General features: G+C 34.5%; 2 protein-coding genes and 1 long non-coding RNA gene across 6 annotated transcripts; 2 read left to right on the top strand and 1 right to left on the bottom strand.

Moving 5' to 3' along the window:
- Positions 1–602: 602 nt before the first annotated feature.
- LOC113736279 (uncharacterized) lies at positions 603–10195 on the top strand. Of its 4 annotated transcripts, none has more exons than XR_003459672.2 (10): positions 661–765; positions 1917–2821; positions 3944–4649; positions 4735–4815; positions 6173–6373; positions 7470–7555; positions 8997–9096; positions 9325–9423; positions 9529–9682; positions 9912–10195. XR_003459672.2 is itself a non-coding variant. In XM_027263172.2 (10 exons), the coding sequence occupies exons 1-10, from the start codon at positions 709–711 to the stop codon at positions 9589–9591; spliced, it is 2202 nt and encodes a 733-aa protein (XP_027118973.1). In that variant the 5' UTR covers positions 661–708; the 3' UTR covers positions 9592–10195. The 4 variants fall into 4 exon arrangements, 3 of the variants coding, with proteins under 3 accessions (XP_071940697.1, XP_027118973.1, XP_027118972.1); XM_027263172.2 differs by having other exon boundaries at positions 1917–2433; positions 2530–2821; positions 9529–10195; XM_072084596.1 differs by having other exon boundaries at positions 603–728; positions 9529–10195.
- Positions 10196–13108: 2913 nt separating this feature from the next.
- LOC113736277 (3-ketoacyl-CoA thiolase 2, peroxisomal-like) lies at positions 13109–17690 on the bottom strand. The gene is made up of 14 exons (XM_027263170.2): positions 17418–17690; positions 16273–16349; positions 16097–16181; positions 15871–15997; positions 15684–15782; positions 15519–15586; positions 15315–15422; positions 15149–15226; positions 14902–15034; positions 14725–14821; positions 14207–14330; positions 13993–14101; positions 13581–13664; positions 13109–13474 (listed from the first exon to the last, which is right to left on the bottom strand). The coding sequence occupies exons 1-14, from the start codon at positions 17511–17513 to the stop codon at positions 13365–13367; spliced, it is 1395 nt and encodes a 464-aa protein (XP_027118971.1). The 5' UTR covers positions 17514–17690; the 3' UTR covers positions 13109–13364.
- Positions 17691–19357: 1667 nt separating this feature from the next.
- Positions 19358–22964, top strand: LOC113737103 (uncharacterized). Its single transcript, XR_011842436.1, has 3 exons — positions 19358–19632; positions 20705–20813; positions 22437–22964. It is a non-coding gene; the product is annotated as an uncharacterized lncRNA (long non-coding RNA).
- Positions 22965–25136: the final 2172 nt, after the last annotated feature.

Below are 25136 nucleotides of genomic sequence, written 5' to 3'. Positions count from 1 at the left end.
TTTTCCACGCCCAAAATGAAACCGGCAGCGATTGGGCACCAAATCCCATTAATTACACGTCCAGTCAAAGTTCAAAAACATCTAGTCAAAGTCTAAGATGCGTTTGGAAACTGAAATATGAAATTAGAATCTATTCATTAAGTTGTTAAATTATAAATATTAAATCAAATATATTTAAGTATATATCATATCTAATTTATCGCTTAAATTCTATTTGATAATTCAATCCATCAGTTAAATATAATGGATTCAGATCTTAATATATTTAGAACATTTGATAATCAAAAATTAAATATCTGAATTAATTAAATGATATTGAATTTCCTAAGCAAAACTTACTTCCAAATGTGATATGCATTTAAATAAATAAAATTTAATACTTAACAATTCAATAAGTTAATGAATTCAGATTTTGAATTTCAGGTTTTAAACTTCAATTTTATTAACCTTACCATTATATTTGAAACAAAATTTTACTTAAAAAATTCAGTGTCATTTAATTAATTCAAATGTTCAATTTTACATATTAAGATGTGAATTTATTAAGTTTAAGTGTTAAATTAAGTTATTAAACTGAGCCAAAAAATCTCTAATTCGGAAAAAAGAAAAACAAAAAAACCTAAAATTCCAAATCTTATCCACGCTCGCGGTCAGCGCGTGATTCAAGACGCATCTTCGTTTTGGGATATAACAAGTCTACACCCATCAATGAACATTTCACCTTACAGGTTTGGATTTTCGGAAAATCAAGGAAACCCATCAAGGGTTAGATCTTTATTCTTCAATTTATACTAAGGAATTGCTTATTTTTGCTTAATTGTTGTTATTTAAATTTTTTGCTGCTATTAGGAGCTAAAATTCTAATTCTTAAAAATCGGTTTTGTATGGTAAATACTACGAAATTTTGATCTTTCTCAGTTTTTCTTCTTTGTTTGAGATTGAAAGTTTAAATCTTGAATTGGGTTTCTGGCCTTTTCTTCCCATTTTTTGAGAGCAGTTTCTTTGGGAGATTTTTTTTTTCTTTTGTTGTTTTTTTGATAAAGGTATTATTATTATTTATAAGTTTATTGCTTTTCATGAATAATTGAAATGGAAAGGGGTATCTCCAGCATTTCATATTGTTATTTCTCTTTTTCCTTTTTTTTTTCTAATTTTTGGGTAATAGGTTAGGGTTCTATTTTTTTTCCTTTTTTTTGTTGATTCTCTTAATGATTATTAGTCTAAGTGCATTTGCCTCTTTCAGTGGTTTATTTTCACCCAGGAAGACAAAAAGGACAGAGACGGATGGCAGTTTCATGGAAACCAAACTGGGCTTAGTAAAAAAAATAAACGGTGAAAAAAGAATTGATATTTTTTTAAAAATTTAGTCTATAGTCTGAGTTCTTAATAGTTTTGCTCGCAATATTGCCAGCAAATGGGAAAATTGTTGGAATTTCTGAGTTAGTTTGGTGTTTAATTTATGATCTGATCATGTTTTGTGGACGAATTGTTGATCACCAGATGTTCTATTGACTCATTTTTCGGTTGGAGTTGAGATTGCCAGTTGATTGTTTAATTTAGTATCATGCTTCGGCATTGTGTAGTGATCACTAGGAGCATTAGGTGATCTCTATGATGTAGAAACACAGTAAAGGGAAGAAACAGAGCTACATTTCTTGAAATTGCTTTGCCCTCTGATACATTCCCCTTCCTCCTCTGTGCTGGTTTTTACTTGTAAATGCTTCTGCATGAGTGTAGTGGAATATTCTCATTTCATGCTGTCGGAGTTGATATGAAAACTCTGTGTGCTTCAACAATTAGTCAATCTTTCATCTTGTTTCATTTATTTGTCCATGTTATGATGTGACCAAGTATGTATATGTGTATTTTGCTTTCTCTCTAGGCCTTAAATACACCTGCCTTGGGTTTTTATGCAGATTATGGATCAGATGGATATTGATCGTGTGCCAGATGTTCCTGACACCCCTGATAGACTGACTGCACAGGAGATTAAGGGGAAGAGCAGTGGAAGAAGATGCAGTAATTTGTCCATCTCTGGTAACCGCAATAGTTTTGATGGACTAACTAGAACTCAGTTTAAGGTTAATGATAATGGGAGTGGGAAGTGTTCTATGGGTACTCCAAAAAGTGCCATTATTTCGTCTGATCACCACAGTTCAGACTTTGTCTCAGGGAATCCATCATACTCCAACAACCCTTCATTTTTTCGAAGAATGAAAACTGATGAAATTCATAATCATGAGCGCATAAATTTTCAACCTCGAAAGACTGATAGATCGGTTTATGTACCATCATCTGCTGACCAAGATGGCTGTCTGGTAGATCTGACTGAACGGCATGGACATAATGGACTGCATAAAAATGTTTTCCCCCGTGGAGCACCGGCAAGTAACATGGGGAGTTCTTCTATAACATCATGCTTTGTTAATAAAGGTAAAGAGCCTAAAGACACTATTTCAGGCTTTGATCGTGGTAATGTAGTTAATTGCACCCAACTTAAAGCTGGCAAGGTTGCTTCCACATCTTTAGGTTCAACTAGGTTACCTAGAGCTACTGGTCAAAAGAGATTGGTTCGAAATGGATGCATTTCTCCACACAACATAGCAAAGGCTAAACAGTCTGTTGTGATGGACAATGATGGCTTGGATGGTGGAGCTAATCATACTGTACGGGCTGTATCCAGTTCTCCACAGATTCCAATTGGTAAAAAGGAATGGATTGGTGAAGACCTTAGCTATGATAGAACAAAGGGCAAAGGTGTTATGAAGATTCCTTCATCAGTCAAAAAGCCTGATGCTCAAAGTGCTCATCCGCCTAGCAGGTAATTAATCCATTGTGGTTCCATTCATGTCTATATAAACCTGTCTCTCTAAAATTGGGAGACGGGTGAGGACAATGGAAAGTCTTAGCTTTCTAAAAAAAATTGTTAACCCTGTGTAATTGTCAAACTGCTAGGAAATGTTAATGTATTCTTCATCTATATATAAAATTTCTATGCTTTCTATACAGTAGATGGGATTAAACGTCTAGTACGGGTCAGCAGCTTGAGATATAAATAATTTATGCAATGTGAGGAATTTGATTATCATCTTTTCATTATTCCTAAATAGATAATTCGGACATCGCCATCTTGTTTCTAGCACCTCCCTTTTAACCTTCTAGACTGAACTGATGAGAAAAGAATGTCAGATCTTCGTTATCGTAAAGTTATCAGAGTTTTTAGATGAATATTGAAACCAAAATTGGCACATATGTAGATAGTGAACCAATATTTTTAGGTAAGGGAATATTATGAAAGAATTTTAGCACTTACTGAAAATGATGAGTTGATATTAAGGATCAAAGAGAACTGAAGGCCAAATAGCTTTGGATCCCATTTTTATTTTTTCCTTAAAGTTTTCATTTTTATTGCATAATGATAAGGTGGTATGGTCAATTTAAAAATTGTGTTACAAATTTAAATGTTCACAGGAAATAATTATGTCCTGTTTTTGTAATCAATAAAGAGGTTTGCATTTGTCTGCTCTGATGTGAAAATTTGTATGTCTCATTTTAGACGAGTTGTGTTAATATCTAATAATCAGCAAATTGTTCTGACATATATTCATGCACTTGCATTTTGGCCTTCATCCTGCTTATCCTATTGACAAAAGTACCATAGTGGTTTTGTATCTGAAGCATTTATACACGTGGTTTGAATTATGGATTTTTCAATTCTCTATTTTAATATTTTTCTCCTGAAAAAGTTGAGAAATTTTGAAGTAAGCATCCATAAGATACGGTTAATTCTCAATCACACTAAGGACTAATTATTGTCTTCTATTCTTAGCTAAATTTATTAATTTTATTGGAGTTATTGGCGGCTTTGCTGTTGATGGACGCTTCAGTTTATCAATCCTTTATGTGCTAATCAAAGTGTATTGTTCTGTTAATACACTAGCAGGAATCCTGTTGTGATCAATGAGGTAGTTAATGAAGTTAGTGACACCAATGGAGATGCAGGTATAAGCTTTGAGGAACTTAGTGGATGGAGAAATACACGTAACCGAAGTAAGAAAAGCAATTTGCCTTGCTCTCGTGAGAATAGTAGTATTCCTAGGGATAGTCCTGGCTTAAACAAGGGTTTGCCTTGGCATATGGTGGAGAGGGGAGAAACTGGAAGTGCAACTGGGACCAGTCACAGCAATCCTTTGGCTCTTGATGCAACCTCTAGTCGAGATGCCTCTTTGCCTTTTGGAGAGCAAAGGACATCCCATGTTGGGTCTCAAGTAGGCCAATTCAACAGGCACAGCTCTTTTGCAAAATCACTGTCCAAGAGACAAAGGCAGGGGTTTGCCTCAAGTAGCCATGGTGAATGCTCTAGAGCAGCCATGGATAATTCAGATGTTATACTTCTTGGCTCACCTGAGAATAATGCAGGACAACCAAGAACAAGTGGGACAGTTAGTCAAAACAGCTTCCACTCATTAGAGCCAGTTATTGAAATTGATGAAACTAATCCTGAAGTTAGAGGTGATGGATCTAGCAATGTTGGTAGCAATAGTAATGATGCTGGTGATATGGCCAGACAAATCGAAGCTGATGAAATGTTAGCTCGGGAACTGCAAGAACAGCTTTATAATGAGGCACCTGGTGTTGGTGTTGGTGAGGTAATACCCAAGTTTCATGATCATGGCCCTCATTTAACGTGTCTTCCATATTGGTGCTTCCAACTGTTTCTCCATTTAATGACAGATCGATGCGCATGTGGCATTGGCCTTGCAGCATGGAGAGGATTTATCACCCATTTTTCCTAGAAGTCGTGCATTTCATGCTGTGAGTCAACTTATGTTTAATGATTCTCTTGAACTAACTGTATGAACTACATACATGCATCCATGCATGCATGCATGCATGTTTGCTGCATTTTGACACTAGTAGTTACTAGATTTTAGAGGATTATATCAACACTTGTAGCTGAAGTTTTATGGACAATAATAAACAACAATACGTGGAGTTCTTGAACTATGTGATTTAAGCACTAGTTGGAGGTTCTAGATTATTTCTTAGAATGCGCTGATTGCATTCCATGCATGACTTAGTGGTGTTATTTCTTTTATATTTTTTCCCTGGGCTATGCACATATCCTACTTTTATCTACCTCCAGTAGAACCTCGGATTACTGAAGTATCTATAACTGTGTGGGTCTCATCTGGATGAAAACCTTGTGGAGAAACTGGTAAATATGTGCTCATATGCCCTTCTGATTCATTGATAAGAGGTATTTGACGTCTCTTCTGCTTGAAGGTATCAAAGGTTGCTATGGGCATAAAGGATATTGCCTGAAATTTAGTAGCTGGTTTTATGAGCCCTTATGTTTAATGCTAGATGTGGTATTTAGATTTGCAGTATCATCCTCCAAATGCTCACTTTCTCATGCTCGAGTCTGGGTCAGAAGATGTAACGGTCACTGTAGTCACAACTGAATATATATTGGTACCATGGAGATGGACTAATATATTGTGTGCCAAGGAATTTAATTAGTGTATAATGGTTAAGAATTTTGTTCCTACCTAGTCTAGAGTATATAATCCACTGAACAAACAGTTCAGCATTACAATTGCTCAGCACTCCTTTTCGGTTATATAGCTCTCAAATAAATTTTTTACTGAATCATGTATATCTGACAAATAAATTAGTTCACAAAGAAAAAATATCTGGTCTTTGCTAGTTTCTTTCTTATCGATTAAGATACACTGAGTGAGTTTGTGGCCCAAGCTTGAGCGCCTCTATACCACTTTAGGAAAAAAAATTCTGGATCGAAAAGAATCATTAATGTTTGCTTTCAGGTTCGTTTTTCTTTCCCCTCAAAGGTTGAAAATTAGCAATTTTTTGAAGCAAATACCTGTTTGACTCTTGAAAGAAACCAAAACCCCAACAAAGTATTTTCTGGCAATACAGGTTATCACGCAATTTTAGTACTGTAATGATGCATTTTCACTATTGACTCAAAATGACAGTAAGCTTAGTTAATTTTCTTTCTGGGAAACTCGTTCTCATGCTTTAGTAATTGCTATTAGATTTGGTTTTACTGTTAATAACTGGGGATGTGACTATTTACATTTTTAAGTCTTCAATATTTACTCCCATATGACTCTCTCTTAACGAAAATTTCTTTTGTTTTGTTACACAGAGAAACTCATCTACAACTAGCTCTTCTAGACAGTCTCAATCAAGCTCAGCTCTGGGCCTCTTGCGTAGAGGTTCTCAAGCTCGAGCCGCTTCTGGCAATAGAATGGCTAGGTTGAGAAATCGTTTTCCTGGACGGCCTCGTACTATATCATCATCTGGAGAGAGAAACCCTGTCTTTCCTGCAGACATGGATGTTGACCTTGTATGCCTCTTGCTTCCTTTTTTTATTTGCAGTTTTATTGTTGTTTTCCTAATCTTAGGTTAAGGCCTTACTTTTTTTTGTGTTCGATAAAATGTCTTGTGGTGAAAGCTGTTTACTATGTCTTTAAATTATGTCTTTGGATATTTAAAAAAAATGTTTATATGCAAGAGTGAAGGTTGCCTATACTACCCGTTGGGCAGAATTTGTTTTTCCTTTCAGATAGGATTTGCTTTTGTTACTTTATTTTTTCTCTATCCTCCTACCCCAGTTATTACTAGTTTAGATTGTAGAACGTTTATGAGTTCTTACAGTAACTTCCAACTAATCAGGAGGTGCTCAAATTAGAAGGTTGTCACTATTTGAGGAATTCTTTGGTGTCATAACTACTTATTGAGCACAGAAACACTGCAAAAAGAAAAAGAAAAAATCATTGGCAGGATTAGAAAAGAGCATTTGGCAGTAAAGTTATCTTCAGGTTTAACCCCGAGACTCAAAATATTTTTCAGTTTTATTGAATGTGTAGTTTGTGGCATCCTAGCCATGTTGCTTACCCGGTTATATTGTTTTTATGTCTTTTCTGGAGGGATGGCTAGGGAGAGAATGGATAATTTGATCCTAGTGAACTCTTCAGGGCTGTTTCTCATTTTTTATCTTATTGGAAACTGTGTTTTACCAACCCCATATGTCTTCCTTCCTCCTGCATGACGTGTCTCCCACTTCCCTTGCCCTACCACCCCCCTTACCTGTAGTCCTACCACTCCTGCATGCCATGCATTTACAATATTTTTTAAAAGGTAAGGGAGAATGAAGTAACTGGAAGCGTAAGGGGATGCATTTTGCCTTTATGTTAAGACGAGGAACAAAGACCATTGATGACCAGGATATATTAGATAGGTGTCTACCGAAAAATACAAGTACAATTGATAATCATGATCTGTATAGAGTATAGAGTAAACACGCTGCATTGTATTCATAATGCCTATATCTATTTGACGTTGGAAATGAATATAAATGTACTGGGGTTTTTTTTTTTTTGGGTGGTTGGTTATACTTACATTCACTTGTTGCTTTCTGATATCCCTCTTGTGCAATGCAGAGGATGTATATATTGGAAACATTAGAGGCGATCAATGACATGGGCGTAGCCAATGGCTTTCTTCAAACCCAGCGTGACTTTAATGAGTAAGATGCTGTAGAAGTAGATAATTGTGTATACTTCGTCTTTATTGGCTCTGTTTAGAAAAGTTCCAGTGAGCTAGCATCAAGCCATTAAGAGTCATATGTTAAATCGTTTTATCCTCACATGTAAAACAGTCGCATAAATAAACAGCATGCACTTAGTTAGAGTTTTAGACAATTTAGAATCATGATGCAAATCATTTCGATCCCCGGATTTAAAATAGTCACATAGAAATACTTCTTTTGGACAATTTTTGGAGTTTTATATGCTTCCAAAACTAAATTGCTACCTTTTTGTGGGATCTTGGATTTGCAAATAGTTAGCAATCTATTTGCTTAGCTCTCCTGTTTGGTCTACCTGTGCACAGGTTTAGGTTGCTTGAGTATTTTATATGCAAGAAAATTAACTTGTCTCCTATATTGAATAGGCTTCTTCCTTGCAGTAGTTTAATTTTCTTTTCCTGATCCCCACTGAATTTTGACATTTAAAAGTTTGTAGTGCTCTTCTGCCCATGCAATTTGTGTTTTCTTCCTTTCTTCTCCTTGTAGATAGTGTGTGTTTACTTCGCATATGATGGATCAATCTCATGATGACCTATTTTAATTTGACAAAATTCGACAACTATTGTGATAAGCAGGTGAAATTCTTTTGTGGCACAAGATTTTAACCAGCTACATGTGCTAAAAAAAAAAGCTGGGAAGAGCACATGTTATCTTTCAGTATTAAGTTGCATATTGTTTCCTGATACTTTTGGAAGACATCCACTATCATAAGTTGATCATGATGTAAACCAAATTCATTAGATAATTGTTTTACTCTTACCAGTAGTTGAATTTTTGAAGTTTTTTACTTCATCACATAAAGTTGACCACAAGAACACTAACGTGTCCCTTTTGCTTCTGCTTAAAATCAGAAAGCTGTTGCTTTACAATAATGGTGCACTGTTATTGATTCCTGGCAAACAAGTCTCTTTTCTATATCATACATTACTTCATTTTCTAATTTTAAACCCTAATGTTTGAAGAACTGACTGCATCCTTTCACCTGATGTGGTGGTAAATTCTAGTGGATTGGAGATTTGGAGGGAATATAGAGGCAGCTAGCCTTGCTTTGGTGTAATGGGGTGGGTGGGTTGTCCTATGGTTTTGAGTGTAACAGCTACTCTTTGGTTGTTAATTCATGACTGTTGAATGTGTCAATGTGTTTTCTATGCTTATTCAATCACCTAAGGCATGGGTTCTACCGTTTTCGTCTTTACAAATGACCTGAAGAATATTTGTGATTTCACTAAAAGCCAAAGGTTTTCATATTATTATTATTATTGTTGTTGTTGTTATTGCTGTTGTTGTAGTAGTAGTTCTTGTTATTTTAATTTTATTTATTTTATTTTAATGGTCCTCTGTCCATGTCTCTATTTATTTTGGCTTTGTTTTTGGGTTAAAGGAATGACTACGAAATGCTGTTAGCCCTTGATGAGAATAATCACCAACATGGCGGTGCATCTACTGCTCAGATTAATGGTTTGCCACAATCGACAGTTCAGGTACTCGTTATAAATCTAGAATTCCTGATAAGCTATGCACTTGATGTCCTTGTGATACACCTGATGACTTGCTTGTTTGTATACACAATATATTGTACAATGTGCGGGTTGCTTAGTTGCAAAGTATAAAAGCTGTGGACTTGACAGTGTTATCCTGAGCCATAAAAGTAAGCTGTTGACCTTGTGTTCTTGGTACTCATTTACTGCATTTCTGTCCCTTCCATGCAGAGTGACAATCTCGAAGAAGCTTGTGCGATTTGTCTTGAAACACCATCCTTGGGGGACACTATACGCCATCTTCCTTGCCTTCACAAGTTCCACAAAGATGTGAATACCTTTCCTTTTTTGTTATATTTTATTCTATTGATGTATTAGTTGTTTAAATGCTCTCGAGAAAGTGAGCAATCTGAAATTTTTCTGGGCCTTATACAGTGCATCGATCCATGGCTGAGGAGAAGAAGATCATGCCCAGTCTGCAAGTCATCAATAATATGAGTAATTTCTGCGAGTCTAAAGAAAGAAATTACTCATTTTTGTGGCGAGCAGGGCCCTGGCACCACAGGTGGGCCTTTCATGGATTATTCAGGTAACATATGGCAAGTCTTTTTGTCGCCTCAAACTTTTGCTTTGTCGTTTGATGGCTTCTTTTGAAAAGCCTCATGTAACTACTACCAATAAAGATTTTTGAGTTTTTAGCTATATAGACTTATGGTTATTAATGGTAAAGCTTGAGAGCAAGCACATGGACTCTTACAATGTGTGCTAACTGCGTTGAGCATTATTACTTGGCTTTGGAAATGAATGGAAATATGCAGCTTCTCCACGGGTTAGAGCAAGCTGCATAGTGAAATGATAAAGTAGGTGCAGAAGGGGAGCCACAAGCTTTTGATTAGGCATCAATCACATCTTGGATGGATTTGATGGCGCTCTCTGATGACCGTATTGATTTTGTAAAATGTTGCCCATCCATATACCTATGTTTTTGTTTTTTTTTTTTCGAATCGTCAGAGCCAGAAGGTGCGATGGCCTTCCCCTGGCACTGAAACTTCTTGTTGAGAAAAGCAGTAATAAGATGTTTGCTTTATGCTTTGATGCAGTAGATTATGGAGTTTTTGTTCGTTTTTATCTATCTTTTAATCAGGGCCTTCTTAACTTGGATTTTAAGAGATGAACTGGGAATCCAAAGACGTTTCTGTAAAGAAAGGTGCTTCTTGGGAAATTAATGCAAATAGGATTAACCAGAAAAAGCTTTTGGTGTTGGCAAGTCTCATTCCAATTTTGAAAGGGACCGAGTTCAAGAATCCTTCCAAGTTTACTTTACAAGCACACCCCACAAAGCTGTCATTTAAAAGCAGAAGTTTAGAATGCCACACAATCCTCCCTCCACTTGTACACCAATAATACTATCTCTAAATTGTAAACAACTTGTCACGGGCTGCCTAAATTCCTATAAGCACTCGCACCGTGCGGCACTAGCAATTGTCCGAGACTCTAGCTATGAATGCCTTACTAGTTCAGCCTAAACCTCTAAGTGCGTGAAAGATGTGCGGAAGTATAAAAGTAGTAAACAAAAAGAAGTATTGGAGGTTACGGAAACAGTGTGTTGCTCTTGCACAAATGTTACAAGATGTCTCACAAATGAAGGGCTTGGCCTTTTTATTGGTAAGCCAAAAAAGCCATACAAAGTTTAGAAAACTCTGCACTAAATCTTCCCACACTTGGTCTCTAGAAGCTTTTATACTAGCCTACACTCTTATGTACAAGCTCTAGACTTCTCCTAAAGCAATCCGGGAGCCTCTAAAGCTTGCTACATCAAAATATCTCATCAAACCATACCTATGCACCTTCAGCAATCCATCTCAAAGGCACCCGGCTTCCACCGTTTCCCAAAGGCAACGCAAAGTCCAATAGACTAATTGCCAATTACCTTGCCAGCGGTTCTTTTTTCAGTCTCTGTTTGGGATCATAAAATGTGATTGATGACTCGTACTCGTTCTTAATTTCACCTTTGTTAATCTTTTACGATGATATATGAGTACGAAGTAGCAACCATTACACACAAGAATTTGCAATGACAAGTATCTCAACAACATAATGGAATCTGCAATTCTGCATAGAGGGTATGACCATCCCAAAGTTTATCATCAATCATAAAGGGGAAGGGGATGATGGAAAGAAATAGGTAAGGCATAACAAGCTATTTAAAAGAACTAGTAATAGTTAATATCTTAAAAGATACTAAAAATTTTTTATGAAATTTTGATCATCAACATCATAATATAGTATTTTTATGTTATTTATTTTTTTAAGCTGGTTACTTTTAAAAATTTTATTAAATGAAAAAGGGACAGAAAACATTCCAATGTAGTTGACACATCCCCTATGATTGAATTTGAAATCATGAACAAAACACTTTTTGATTTATAGCTTGAACTCTAACATATCAAATATTGATAATATCATGTTTTACCAAAATTATTGTATATTCATGACTCTATTGCATATAAACCACAATCATCACAATTTTGTACAAACAAAGAATATAATTAAGTTAGAAAAATAAACATACATGTAATTTGAATTCTTTGTATTATGTTAATTTTATTTTTGTCAAAAATGCAGTATAAATGATCCACCACGTAAAGTTTTTTTGGTTTGTACATTCTAACAATTGAAATTTTATAGATAGAGATAGTTGGAGTTTTTCTATTTTCCTTTTCTTTTATTCATGTTTTTAGCACAATCCAATGCGAAGCAAGAGCAACAAGTTTACTTTTTTCATATGAGGACAATATTTTTGGTTTTAATAATAGTTTTTTTGATGATCATGAAATTGGAATGAGAATTGTGGCTAATTAATAAATTTAATATTAATTTTTTGTATATTGCAGTGTTTTAGTTTTTAATTGCCAACATTTAATCCATAACCGCTATCATTATTATTAATTATTGGAATGCATTAAATCTGTCTAATTACAATTGTCATCATAAATGAAATTTACTTAATTTTAAAGCTTTTCATTTCATAATCGCTTCCCTTATTCACTAATATTGCAAAAACAATTAAATATATGTAATCATTAGAAAATAAGAGTATTTTGGATATCACCAAAAACAATTTGGATATCATTTTCATTTTATCATTCTTCATTTTATATTTACTCTTATTATAATCCTTATTTTATCATTGGAGATGGTTTCTGACTTGATGGATGGATTTGGTTTGCTCAAACCAATACAAATGAAGCATTACTATATTATTGTCAAGAACAATGTTTGTCTTCCCGTGGATATCAGTGATTTGGATATTGTCTTTGGCATTATTTGAATTGTATTCTAGCTTTTTAATTCATTTGGTATTTACTTTATGTCATTTTATAAATATTTTTCAATTTTATTTTAGTTTTTCTTGTTTTGATCAGTTGCTATTAATGCTATTTTAGATTACTTTTTTCTAGTTTAATCCTGCTATTTCAGTTATAAAGGTGTCATTATTTTTTGTATATTGAAATTTCATTGGGTGCAACATGAAAAATTCTTCATATTGGTAAAAGTGCATAATTGTAAAATTAACTTGTGATATTTGTGTGAAGATATACAGATGAATAAGAATTTTCTTGTCATTGTATGTTTCTCCATTTCTAGAGAGTATCTATTTTTTGAAATTGATTTTTTTTAATAATCTCAACTAATGACTAATGAGAAATTTTTCATGCTTCAATTAAGAAATTTTGATACGTATAATAATAGAAGATGGAGTCCCAGGGTAGGTAAATAGTTTTTAATGAGGAATTTTTAATTATAATTACCAATACCATTAAAATGTAATCAATTAGAGTATTTCATTTCTTTTAATTAGTGCCACATTAAAATGCAATAATTCTAATTAAAAGTCATGAGGGTAATTTAGGAATAACAAAAACTAAGATAAAAAAGTGCTTACACTTGCACTACCCAATACCAACATTCATACTTTTTATATAGTAATGATAATGATGGTAGCAAAAACAAGAAAATTAAACAGGCTAGTCTGCCCCTTCATAAATAACAAACAAACATGAATTTCAAGTATCAAGCAGCACAGGCCGCATTTCAGAGGAAGCTGTGAAACATTCCGCCTGCACTGCTAAGGGAATGGCAAAATGACCTTAGTCTATAATAAGTTATTCTCAAGCAATACAAACCCAAGTTATTACATGCTTTTATTGTTACAAAGATCTAGCCCATTGATGTCATTTAATCCTGTATCCCACAGTGCTTGATCGAGTCTATCGAGCATCCTTGGACAATAAATTATTGGCTTCAATTTTCCGTGCATTGCACAATTCATCACACGAATCGCCCCGTTCAAAAACAGCAGCAGCCCCCATTCCGGTACCTGCAATCATGTTCAAATTCACATGTTGAAGTCAGATCTTCAAGCAAAATTGTATAACTATGCACCATTGGGTAACAATGAGACTAAGAACAGAGAAAGAACAAACCTATACACATCGATACCACCCCAAAACGGCAATCCTTGCCACGGCGCTTCATTTCATGTAAGAGGGTGGCAACACAACGGGCACCTGTAATAATATGCAGAATATCTCAGCAAACACATAATTTAGGACTTTGGAGTATTACATACACATCTATGGTCAGTCGTTACATCAAAAAGTAGATTTACTCGAATAACAAATCACTGCATCATTCTATGTTAGACTGCTAATTGATCTAGAATGTCAAGCAAATTAAGAATACTGATAGAAGGACAAAAAAGAAGACTCAATCAGAAACCAAGAAATATCTCTATCATGCACAGGAAACAAATTATAGCATTAGCTCTTTAGTGGTTGACAAAAGATGAGCCATGTATACGTTGAATCTTATTAACATCAATTGCTTCTTGAATACCTGTGGCACCCAATGGATGTCCGATAGCCATTGCACCTCCATTCACGTTAATCTTTTCTGGATCAAGTCCCAGCTTCTCACGGCAATACACAAATTGCGATGCAAAAGCCTGAACATAATCCATTAACAGGTTTCACAATCAAATTATAATCAAGGAACAGAAATATCAGAAGTATCCAAGGGCAAAATGCTAAAGTTGCTGCATAAGAATCACCTCATTTATCTCAAAAAGATCAATATCCTCAAGTTCAAGTCCAGCAGATTTAACAGCAGCTGGGATAGCAACAGCAGGACCGACACCCATGATGGCTGGGTCTACACCAACTGCAGCAAAAGTCCTGCCAGAGCAGCAATAGGAAATATTGTTCAACATTGAAAAGCAACTTTGTCCGCTCAGTCAGAAGTGGTTCACACCCATAAGAAACCCCCAGAATAAGCTATATATTGCAAACTACCAAACAGTATGCTGCTCAATGACCAAAGAAGGCAGAATATAAGAAGACAAGGCATTTCACGCACAAAGAGAACCATCAGGTGAAACATCAAGGATAGGGTGGTCATATACCAACTTTTCATACATAAACAATATGTATTTCTACCAAGAAACATGGAAAGAGATGAAACATTCAGATGATAGGAAAATTACAGAAATCACAAGGTAAAAATTCAGTCAGGCCTATTGATAAAATTATGTTCAATTCTTACTGAAGATTCAATTTGCCATTGACATACCTAAAAACACCAAGAATTGGAAGTCCTTTCTGCATTGCAAGACTTCTCTTCATCAGAAGTACAGCACCAGCTCCATCGCTAACTTGGCTAGAATTTCCTACAAAACAGCAAGATAAAGTCGGCACAGGAAAGTTTGTATTTTCCTAATACTGTCAACAATACATGGTCCACTACTACCTGCAGTGGTTGATCCATCTTTCTTGAATACAGGCTTTAGCTTTGCGAGGTCAGCTACTGTTGTGCTTGGCCGAATTCCATCATCCACTGAGATCGTGACAGGTTTCTCGTCTCCAGTTTTTGGGTCAACAATCTAGTCAAATGCGGTATAAATCCATATTAAAGCCAATTCTATTCCTATATTCTATGAGCAAAATGAATTGAAGCACATGAAGAAAGTAGCTGTCTAAAGTTCAACAGTCATCACCTTGGTAGCTACAGGTATTATCTCATCTTTAAATCTTCCAGAAGCAGTGGCAGCTGCAGCCTTCTTATGTGACTCAACCTTACGATAGATAAAGTGGATGTCAATCATTATTTAAGGAGAAAATGAACATTGGACCAAATATACTATCAAAATTTTGGAAAACTACCGCAGCCTGGTCTTGTTCCTGCCTTGTCACATTAAAGCGATGTGCAACATTTTCTGAAGTAACACCCATTGGAAGAAGGCAATTCTGTGCCTCCGCCATTGACTTCACCTAAGAACAGAGCAAACAGTATGTGCAAACATCAAGGTCATTGAGCACCCATGATCATGGAGGTGCAGATTATAAAGCATAAAGAAAGAAACATACTCGTGGATTAACTGATCCTTCCCAAGCCATTGGATTTGTGGTCATTGATTCCAATCCGGCACCAATCCCTAATTCATGCAAATTTTAGCCAACAACCACAAAGTAAAGCATCCATATGTTCCAAATTATAATAAAAGCATCTCCAGAGAACAGATATCTTCTAACCTATGTCATAGAAACCAGCCTTAATTGCTGCAGCTACATCAGCTACTGCTTGAAGGCCAGATGAACATTGTCTGTTCACTGTTCTTACTGGCACAGTTTCTGTGGCAAAAGATACAAGTATATCAGCATACATGCATTGGTCTACAAGATATTTTAGCCCATAAACTTCAATAACATATATCCTTGCCAGGAAAACCAGCATAGAATGCAGCCATCCTGCATTCGCTGGCTCTTTGAGAACCAGGAGCCATAACTGTGCCCACAACAATATCACCTACTTCACTTGGGTTCAAGTTCGTCTTTTCTATTAATGCCTGAGAAGATAATTTTGATACCATCAACTATTAGCAAATGTATGGCAATGTCAGCATTAAAATTCAGTGATATAGGATAAATAGACAAAGGATACATACCCTTAAAACTGGTGCAAGTAAATCATCAGGATAAGTATCTTTGAAACCACCCCTTTTAGACTTGCAGAGTGCAGTTCGATATGCACTGTACAAACAAAAGCAACAAAGATAACATTTTGAGGAAAGGCAGCAACTCATTCTTAAAAAGAAAAAAAAAATTTGGGGCAATAACTTACGCTACTATGACCACATCATCACCAAAAGCAGATGTCCTGTGATATGCAGCACTGTCGCCAGCTGCACACACAGAAGCCTGACAGGAATACGCAAAAAGTTAAGCAGACCCCACTATAAGAGTCATCTAATGCAAAATCCCTGCTGAAGTAACTTTTTCCTCAACCAAAACAAAAACGGATACATATGCATATTTCTGTCATTCTTTCCAGTTTACTATTATACAACGTATTACTGAACTCCAGTAAATTTCTCATTTTTATTCACTATCACTACCCAAAAAAATATATGATATTATTTTCCATGATAATCAGAAAATCCAAGCTTAGAAACCTTTTAAACCTGCTATAAGTCAGTTTGCTCAAAATCATCAAGGGCACATTCTCAATTTAAACCTGAATATTAAAAAGCAATCATTCAAAAACTGTTTACAACACTAAAAGCATGTTTTCAAAAACTATTTCAAAACATATTAAAGATTTGTGTCCAGACATTGGCATTTTTCAGCTTAAAATAAGCTAAAAGCAGAAGTTAAACATATGGACAACTTGTAGCTCTGAAAGATGTTGTGATTAGCTTATTTTAAGTTAACAAGAACAGGCCCATGATCTTGAACTAATCTATAGGATAGCCTGTAAATATCACATGTTTGATTAGTCTAATCTTTGATCCATGAACATTTTCTTCACACATCAACAAAAACAGGGGGGAAAACATAGAACCTATTAAAACAATATGAACCGCGACCCCATCTTATGTTAATTTATTGATTCAAGAACAACTCCTCGTAGCAAATAATAATTCAATAAAAAAAGATATACCAACTATTTGGACAGATATGCAATTCATGCATCCTTGCATAGATCGTAAGCACGTATTCTATCTAGAAGCTCAAAACTCAAATCATCTCACGATTTCTTATAAACCAGATTTTGGAAATAAAGAAAACAGGAAATTTAACAATTCCACAGCTTCAAGATACCATTTTTCTACTCAAAATTCAAATCATCTCATAATTCCTCATAGAACCCAGAATTCAGAATTAAAGATAAAGGGTCATTGAACATTCCACAGCTCAAAGACACCATTTTTTTCTGCAAAAAAGAAAAAATGATGAAAAAAAGCAAAGGGTCAATCAAGGACTTACAGACAGGGAAGAGTCAAGATTTTCAAGGGAAGAAGAAGTGAAAGATGGCTTGAGGTGCTGCAGCACAACTCTCTGCCTCTCAATCGCTCTTTCCATTCTCAATTTCTTTCGTTCTCTTTTCTTCTTCTCCCAAAATATTTCTGAAAATTCAACGATTGGATTGAATTGGACGACTGAATACTGCGTTTATATAGATGTGTGCTTGTATTGGGATTTGTGAGAGATAAGGACAATTAAGAAAAAACTGAAAAGAAAAATACACCTTTTTTGTTTTCTTTATCTTTTAAATATACACCATGTTTCTCAGAAGAAGCAAAGAGAAGATATAATAGAGAGCGGATATGCATAAGAATTTGATGAGGATATGTTATGTGGCACTGACGAAATTACGCAAATTTTGTTATGGCCCACGCGCTTTATTTGGCAAGTGGAAATTACTACTAGTGTATTTGGATGAATTTTCTACTTTTTTTTTAGAAGCTTCTCGTTAGAAGGTTTGATTACATTTTTTATTTTTGAAATATTATGATACTTTATTTTTTTTAAAAAAAATTTCTAGTAGGGGAGGAATAGAATCTAAAAAATATGGAGGGAAAGAGAGATTGTATTGAGAATGTTTATTACTCCCTCGAAGTTATAGTTTAAGAAAAATTAAGTAACTTTATTGAAAGAATGAATCTAACTTACCATCTTTTTATATGACCCTTGTATTAAATGGAGCGTGACTAATTAACTCTACATTAAATAAGTTAAATTATATTTAATAACAATCTACATTAAATAGTGATATTTTAAATAAGTTAAAAGATAATTACATTTTTCAATTGAAAAAGTGAACTATAATTTAGAAGGAACGAAAAGAAAACAAATCTATTAAAATGAAAAGGAGGGAGTACTACTCTTATTCTCTGTTAGTAATTGAATGGTGGGATATTTCTTTGTTTGAAGTATTGTAGATTTATCAGTAATAGAATATTGATTTTTAGAATATCCAATGCACATCATGTGTATGTTTGAGGCTTGATGTTATTTCATTATTGGATTTTAGATAATTACTTTTAAGTCTTTAAAGATCCTTCATTTATTCCTCCTAAAAATAGAACTTCAATATTCTCTCAATGGAGCGAATAATTAATCTTTGCTGATAATTCATCCTACTCTTGATGTCATCATTATGCTTTTATAATATGAAAATATCAAATCATTTTCTTAAAAATCTATTTTAAATTATTAAAATTTCATTTTTAATAGAATTGAAAGTTCTTGGATTTGATATTAAGGAGGAAGTTGTTTTGCTCATAAACTTAACTTTTTTTTTTATTTCCAAAATTGATGTGCGGACAATTTGCAGAGACAATTAAAGTTTTCTTGTCATTTTGTGTCCTTGAATTTCTCTTACTATTTAGTAGTAATTTTTTGTTATTCTCCTGTCAATAGAAGGATGTTCAAGTCGTTTTCTCATTCTATACATAAATTAGAATCAAATTGCACTTAAAATTTTTTATGCGAAATAGAAATAGAGATTACAAAAAAAATTCAATTCCAATTCCATTGATTGAGCAAACTAAATTTTAGACAATTTCATAGATTGGTTCAACTTATCTAATTCCTTAATAAACAAATAAAACTTGTTTTCCTTTTCTTTTATTGGAAAATAAAACAAACAAAAAGGAAAGTTGAAAAGCATTGGCGTGTTAGTACGTGCACCCATAGGTGAGTGGTTCATTGTAGATACAGCGTCACATCAAATTGCGTGTCGGGCCACCAATAGAAAAGAAATCATCACTGGGCTCCCCATTTCTGTCCTTTCATACATTAAACACGTAACTTCCGAGTCTGCCGCAATTCATCTGACCGATAATTCATTGGTCAAAATTCAACTTCCCATCATAGTCTACCAAAGCAACGTAGATTAGCAAGTAGGGCGTACGATTTAGTAATACTACTATCTTATGCTGTAAGCTGCCTTCCCATTTACGTTAAAAATTTGTTCCTCTCTTTCGAACATCCAAAGTCAAAGCTTTTAGTCAGACTCCGTCGGCGACTCGGAGGCCCATCGCTCTGCCACCGCCTCCCCGCCACCGCCGCAATTAAGCTGATTTAAATTATCCGAACTGCAGCTTTGTCCGTTCAAACTAGTATTACTACACAGTCCGGACTTCTTTTTTCTCATCGAGGCAACTCCTCCTTCAATTCAGCCCGTTGGCAACCTCAGGTTGGTTCATCTATGCATGTAATTATGTAAACGACTGTCAATATTAGGGTTTTATTTTTCGGAAGCAAATTGGGTTGAAGATTGAGTATGGCAACCTTTCTAATTTTGTAGGCTTTATTGAATTGTTGGATAAGTTGAATTGCGAGCAGTATCAATTTACAGTAAATGCAATGCACTTACTTGTACTGCTTTCTTCTCCTAAGAAAGTCGCTGTATTGACATGCAAAAGTAATCCATTTATTTGATTGGTATTATATTTTCACATGATCAAGGCACGCACATCTGCATAGATATTCATGTACATATGGTGTACTTTGAGGGGAATAGCAAAATCTTTCGTGCTGTCTGTCATATCTTTTCATTGTATGTTATTTATTAATTTGTGCTTCTTTCTTCACTGGCATGTCCTTACTACACTTAAATTTTTGCCTGGAGGCTTTCAATCCTAGTTTCACTCAATACTAGCCAAACTTCTAACCATTTTGGTACTTCCGCAGCCCTCTCATTGTTGCTTTCCCGGCTAAAAGCTGCTTTGAGGTGCTTTCAATTGATTAGAGCGTTTAGTTTTAGCTTACTTTAAGCTAAAGAAAAATTGATCCTCATGGTGTTTGTTACAGCTTTTAGCTTTTTTAAAGATGTGAAAGAATAAAATGTTTTTGAAATTTCACACAGATATCGTGTAATTTGCTTTAAAAAGAAAAACCAATCCATAACAAGGCATGAAAATGAGGTTTCGCTGAGAAACCTTCTTGTAGCGATATTTGATATTAATGTTTAGTAATCAATTGCACAATCTTGTTAATGGAGTGCTTTGATAAATGTTGTATTGCCTTCCAGTCCCTTTTGACATTCCCTGGTTATATGATTCATTTTCTCACATTTATTTATAAATTTTGCAACTGAAATGTTTTCAAGGATGGATTTCACATTAAATAAGAGTTACAAATTTGGTGAATAGTTGGTGATGCTTACGTGATTTGTTGCACGTTTTGATGTTTTCTGTGAAAACTTTAAATGAAAGACTTGGCTGGTTCATTTTGTACTTTAATTTGATACTGCGTAGCATTTACAGGTAGAAGGTGTTATGGTGGGAGTAATACAAAAATTTGTTATTGCGTCTATGTTTATGTGGGCCGCTCCTGTTGCTATTTTATATGGTTTCAACCATAATTTCTTTCCTGGTAAGTAGAACTCTCTTTTGCAGCTTCATGCTTCTTTTATAGTTAGTCATTTTCTATACACAGACTTGCATGAAAAAAGATGTTTTTGACTCTTTGTAGTGTGAAAACAGTGAAAAGTGCCAGTCTTGATTTTTGTCATAAATTTGTCCTTGAAAGAGGCATTTCATGAAGCTTGATTTATAAGGGTAATGAAGTTCTTAGGGCTTGAAAACTGCCAGTTATATAAAGATAAGTTGACTTAAAAATCGAAGACAACCTGCTTGTTTTCATCTAAGCATACGTTCTATTACTATATGGAACTCTGAGGTGCATCTTTGGCAGAAGGAATATGTCTGTCACTCGTGACCAAGGCACTTTATTCCTGCTAGAAAAATAAGCATTTAACAGCCAGAAGTGTTACCATTGAATTGAAATGAGAAATGCAGAGTTGTTCACAATTTGCTAAGATGTACTACTTGTTTTTTCTGGTACCTACAGAATTTTAACTTCTTTAGTTTTTCATGTTAGGAAATCAAATCAAGTAGGAAAATGAACTGGTTAAAGACATAAAAAGGTTGTGCCTATTTGCAAAGGAAGGAGGTAGAATATTAAATTTATCCTGTAAAGTATTATAGGTAATGATTTGTGCTTCTGTGAGTTGACCGGTAATGTAATGTCCTGTGGAGGATATTTTCTGGTCAATTTTTGATGACTATCATGTTACTGGAATTGCTATAAAATGTAAGGTCGTGAGAAGTGGGAAGGATTGAATGGTTGTCCTTTGGCTATGCTGCAGAGTGATAATATTTATTAAGCCCAGTTTACAGATTCTATCTAAGGAAGGCTAAATGGTGGCTTGTCACATGAATGATGGTTTTAGGTTAGTAGTTGTCATTGAGGGCATCGTTGATCTGTTCTTGCTTGCTACATGTAGTTTGCTTTTGATGTTTGTTACAAGTGGGCACTATTTCAACATTAAATTTCTTAATTACCGACTGTATGTTTTTGCTGTTGAAAAGCAGGTTTAGTTTTATTGTGGGTGTGGGCTAAGATATATATTGATTGAGATGTTACAGCCTAAATCTTCCCTTCGCTTAAGGATTTGTGTTTGTTTTTTAACCTTTTGGTTTCCCTTTCCTTGAGGGGGATTCATTTAGGGGAAAGAATATTACACAACATGGTTCATAACTCATTACTAAATATCATCATATTTCTTTGTCCTTATCTGAAATTTTTAGAAAGATGTTAATTATGACGGAACATATGTGAAAATCTAAATCATTGATTCTACATTGAAGTATAATATTTTGAAAAATATTTGTCTTAGTTTTAGCTCTGATCCTTCAGTGTTGTCCTCTTTTCTTTTTGCAGTTTAGGAGTTCATTGTTGAAGGCAGTTTAGATAGTTTAAAGTAGACTCTTAGCTGTTGTTATTTACAGATGTGTGCATTTTGTGTCATGTTTAAATCGTTGTCGCACTTGGACCACTGTTAAATGATTGTGATTTAGCTGCTTAACCTCCTGAAAACTCAAGAGTGTAGATTATTTTCCATTGCCCTTTCCGTTCTGGCCTTGTGGTAGTATTCAGTATCATTATTGCTGAGATGATAAGACATTTTTTACTGACATGTCCACTCTGGAACAGGTTCTACTCAATTGTCTCCTTATTCTGTTACATTGTTGAGCGGCTTCCTAGCTGTCATATCTGTGAACATGGTTATCGCATTCTACATTTATATGGCAATGAAGGAACCATCATATAAGCACGAGCCCGATCCTAGATTCCTTGCAGAGGCCAAGGCTAGTATTCAGCACTCTGAATCAACTGAACTTGAGGATTCATCAAGTACACGGACGAAACAAGAGTAGCTCTATCTGGTTGCAGTCTCTCAGCTGCTGGATTGTATTAAAAAGAAAATGTGCCAGCACAATGACTTGTTAATTGAGAAAATGTGCCAGTACATTGACATACTAATTGCGTGCTCATGCGACAAATTAATTTTCCCTAGTCATGGTTCTGTTATAGTGCTGGAGATAGTGTTGGCAAATTTCGCCAGGTAACAACAGTAGAACTGGAATACACTGTAATTTTAGAGGGCTGGTAGTCCAGCTACATTGATTCATCTTCTTCACGGCATTGTCTTAGTTATTGTCATTCCATCGGCTTTTTTGATTTACTATTTTTAATTTTTGCCATTTTTGTTGTTCTATGTCCAAGGGACCATACCATAGGTTTTGAATCTTCAAAAACAGGAGTATTGAGTTGTGGGTTGAACTTTGGAGCTTCTTTCTTGATATCAAGCTTCCAAATTCACATTTATCATATATTGGGCATTGTGAATCTACAAAGAATGAAACCCGTGGGGTATAGTAGGATCATCATGGAAATATCGACATATTCTTCAATGTTTGTAACAAGCATCTATAACTCAATTTTAATCAGGTACAAAGGAATTTTGAATGTCCACATGAAATGGTTTTGCATGCACATTTGATAGAGACGAAACTACCCAGCAGGATTTGAGGCTTTGAACAGCCTGCAGAAAGCGAAGTTTTATTTGGACGTGCACCAGTGGGTTAGTGTATGTATTATTTGGACAAAGCCATCAATGGAAAACCTTGAAGCTGCTGGTGGTGGTGATTGATTGGAAGAGAGTTTATTCGCCTACCGGCAGATCATCTGAAATTAAATTAAATTAACAACTCACTAGCGGTTACTTGTGAAGATGCTTTGGCAATATAACTTCTTTTGGTTTTTGATGATGCTACAAAGTTCTGTGTTCTTATTGATTAATTCCCTCGAAAGATTTGTCAATGTTTCTGATCGGAACCGATGTTTCATCTCTTGAACGTTTATTTTTGTTTTGCTATTTATACCTCAGTCACGCACTTCCTATGTTTTTTTGTAGGAAAGTATTTGAAAACATGTTTCCATAGTATTACAACTTTTGCCATTTGAATTGGGGATAATTTCAGAAACCTCCCCTGAGGCTTCTGACAATCTCATTGAGCTCCCTTGAGGTTTGAAAATTTACACATACCTCACTTATCATTTAACATGACAATTTTGCCCTTAAATATTTTAAAGAAATTCCCTTATTTGGTATGCTTATACTTAAAATGAGTTTTAAAATTATTTTTTCATTCTTTTTCCTTCTTATTCCTTTTTTTTTTAAAAAAATTTTCGCCAATAAAACTGTAGAACTACCACTATTGTCTCTAATTTTTATTATAACCAAATGTCGAACGAGTGATTTTTTTGACGAGTTAATTTTATATGTAATCCAATATTTTTGCTGATCTTTGTTTTCTATTTCTTGGTACTACAATTAATAATAAATAAAAAAGAAATGGCCAAAAATCACTACTAAATTATGACAATCCCACTACTTAAAAAATTCATAAACTCTAAATGAATTATTTCAACATTTCTTTTCTATCTTATAAATCTAAATCCATAATAAAATACCATCAAAAGTATCCTATCATAGTGATAAAATTATTATTATAGTTGTTTATCAAATTGTAGTTATGGACATGAAAAATTTGGCATCTTTTCCTTATAATTACACTAGATAATCTTATAATTGTATGAAAAAATAAATTAAAACTCATTACACTAGGACATTTTTGGGTATTCATTTAAAAAATTGACCAAGTCAATATTATTTTAAGGTTTTGTTACTAAAACTATCAAATCAAGGGAGATAAGTGTAATTTTCCAAATTTCAGGAGAGCTTAGTGAAATTGTTAGAAATCTCAAAGGAGGTTTCTGAAATTATCCCTTTGAATTGACATAGTGCATGTAAATTGCATACACCTTTCCTTTGATTATGTCTACAATTTCTTTTAGGTTTTTCCTAATATATGTGCTTAGGACACAGAATAGCACACAAGTACACAAAAAGAAAGGGGGTGTTCGTTGTAAAATTGTACAATCACCCACCCCCAAATCGCATACACTTTAATCTAGAATTTACAAACTTTAGTAGCCAAAAAAAAAAAATTGATTTCACTTATAATCATGGCGGCGCCCTTATAATCATGGTGGCATTGATAGAAAAGGGCGTAGGCTGGAAAAATCCTTGTTAGATAGGAATTTACAATTTATCGTTTGCATATATTGTAAGGTGTATGAATTGCTTGAATAAAAGAGAGGCCATTATCCAACAAGTAAGGTTCAACGGTTCATCTCAATCTTCACCTAGGATTAATTTTTATATACTGTCGGTGTAAATTTTTTTTTTATGCAAGTAGATTTAGATGAATATCACATTATCACTGATCAAATTTTAAAATTCACTTTTTATTCATGTATCATATATTTATACCTATTAGTGTAAAG

The sequence above is a fragment of the Coffea arabica genome, chromosome 3e (genome assembly GCF_036785885.1).
Source record: "Coffea arabica cultivar ET-39 chromosome 3e, Coffea Arabica ET-39 HiFi, whole genome shotgun sequence".
NCBI classification, from domain to species: Eukaryota; Viridiplantae; Streptophyta; class Magnoliopsida; order Gentianales; family Rubiaceae; genus Coffea; species Coffea arabica.
This window is presented reverse-complemented; position numbering and strand designations above follow the sequence as displayed.

Bases quoted from the DNA above. Each gene is read 5' to 3' on its own strand.
- LOC113736279 (XM_027263171.2), top strand. From the start codon at position 709: ATGAACATTTCACCTTACAGGTTTGGATTTTCGGAAAATCAAGGAAAC. The intron at 4,816-6,172 runs GTGAGTCAACTT...TTTGTTACACAG, and splicing joins GAAGTCGTGCATTTCATGCT to AGAAACTCATCTACAACTAG. The intron at 6,374-7,469 runs GTATGCCTCTTG...TGTGCAATGCAG, and splicing joins CAGACATGGATGTTGACCTT to AGGATGTATATATTGGAAAC.
- LOC113736277 (XM_027263170.2), bottom strand. From the start codon at position 17,513: ATGGAAAGAGCGATTGAGAGGCAGAGAGTTGTGCTGCAGCACCTCAAG. The intron at 16,350-17,417 runs GTAAGTCCTTGA...TATTCCTGTCAG, and splicing joins ATCTTGACTCTTCCCTGTCT to GCTTCTGTGTGTGCAGCTGG. The intron at 13,665-13,992 runs GTATTCAAGAAG...ATATTATTACAG, and splicing joins ACATCCATTGGGTGCCACAG to GTGCCCGTTGTGTTGCCACC.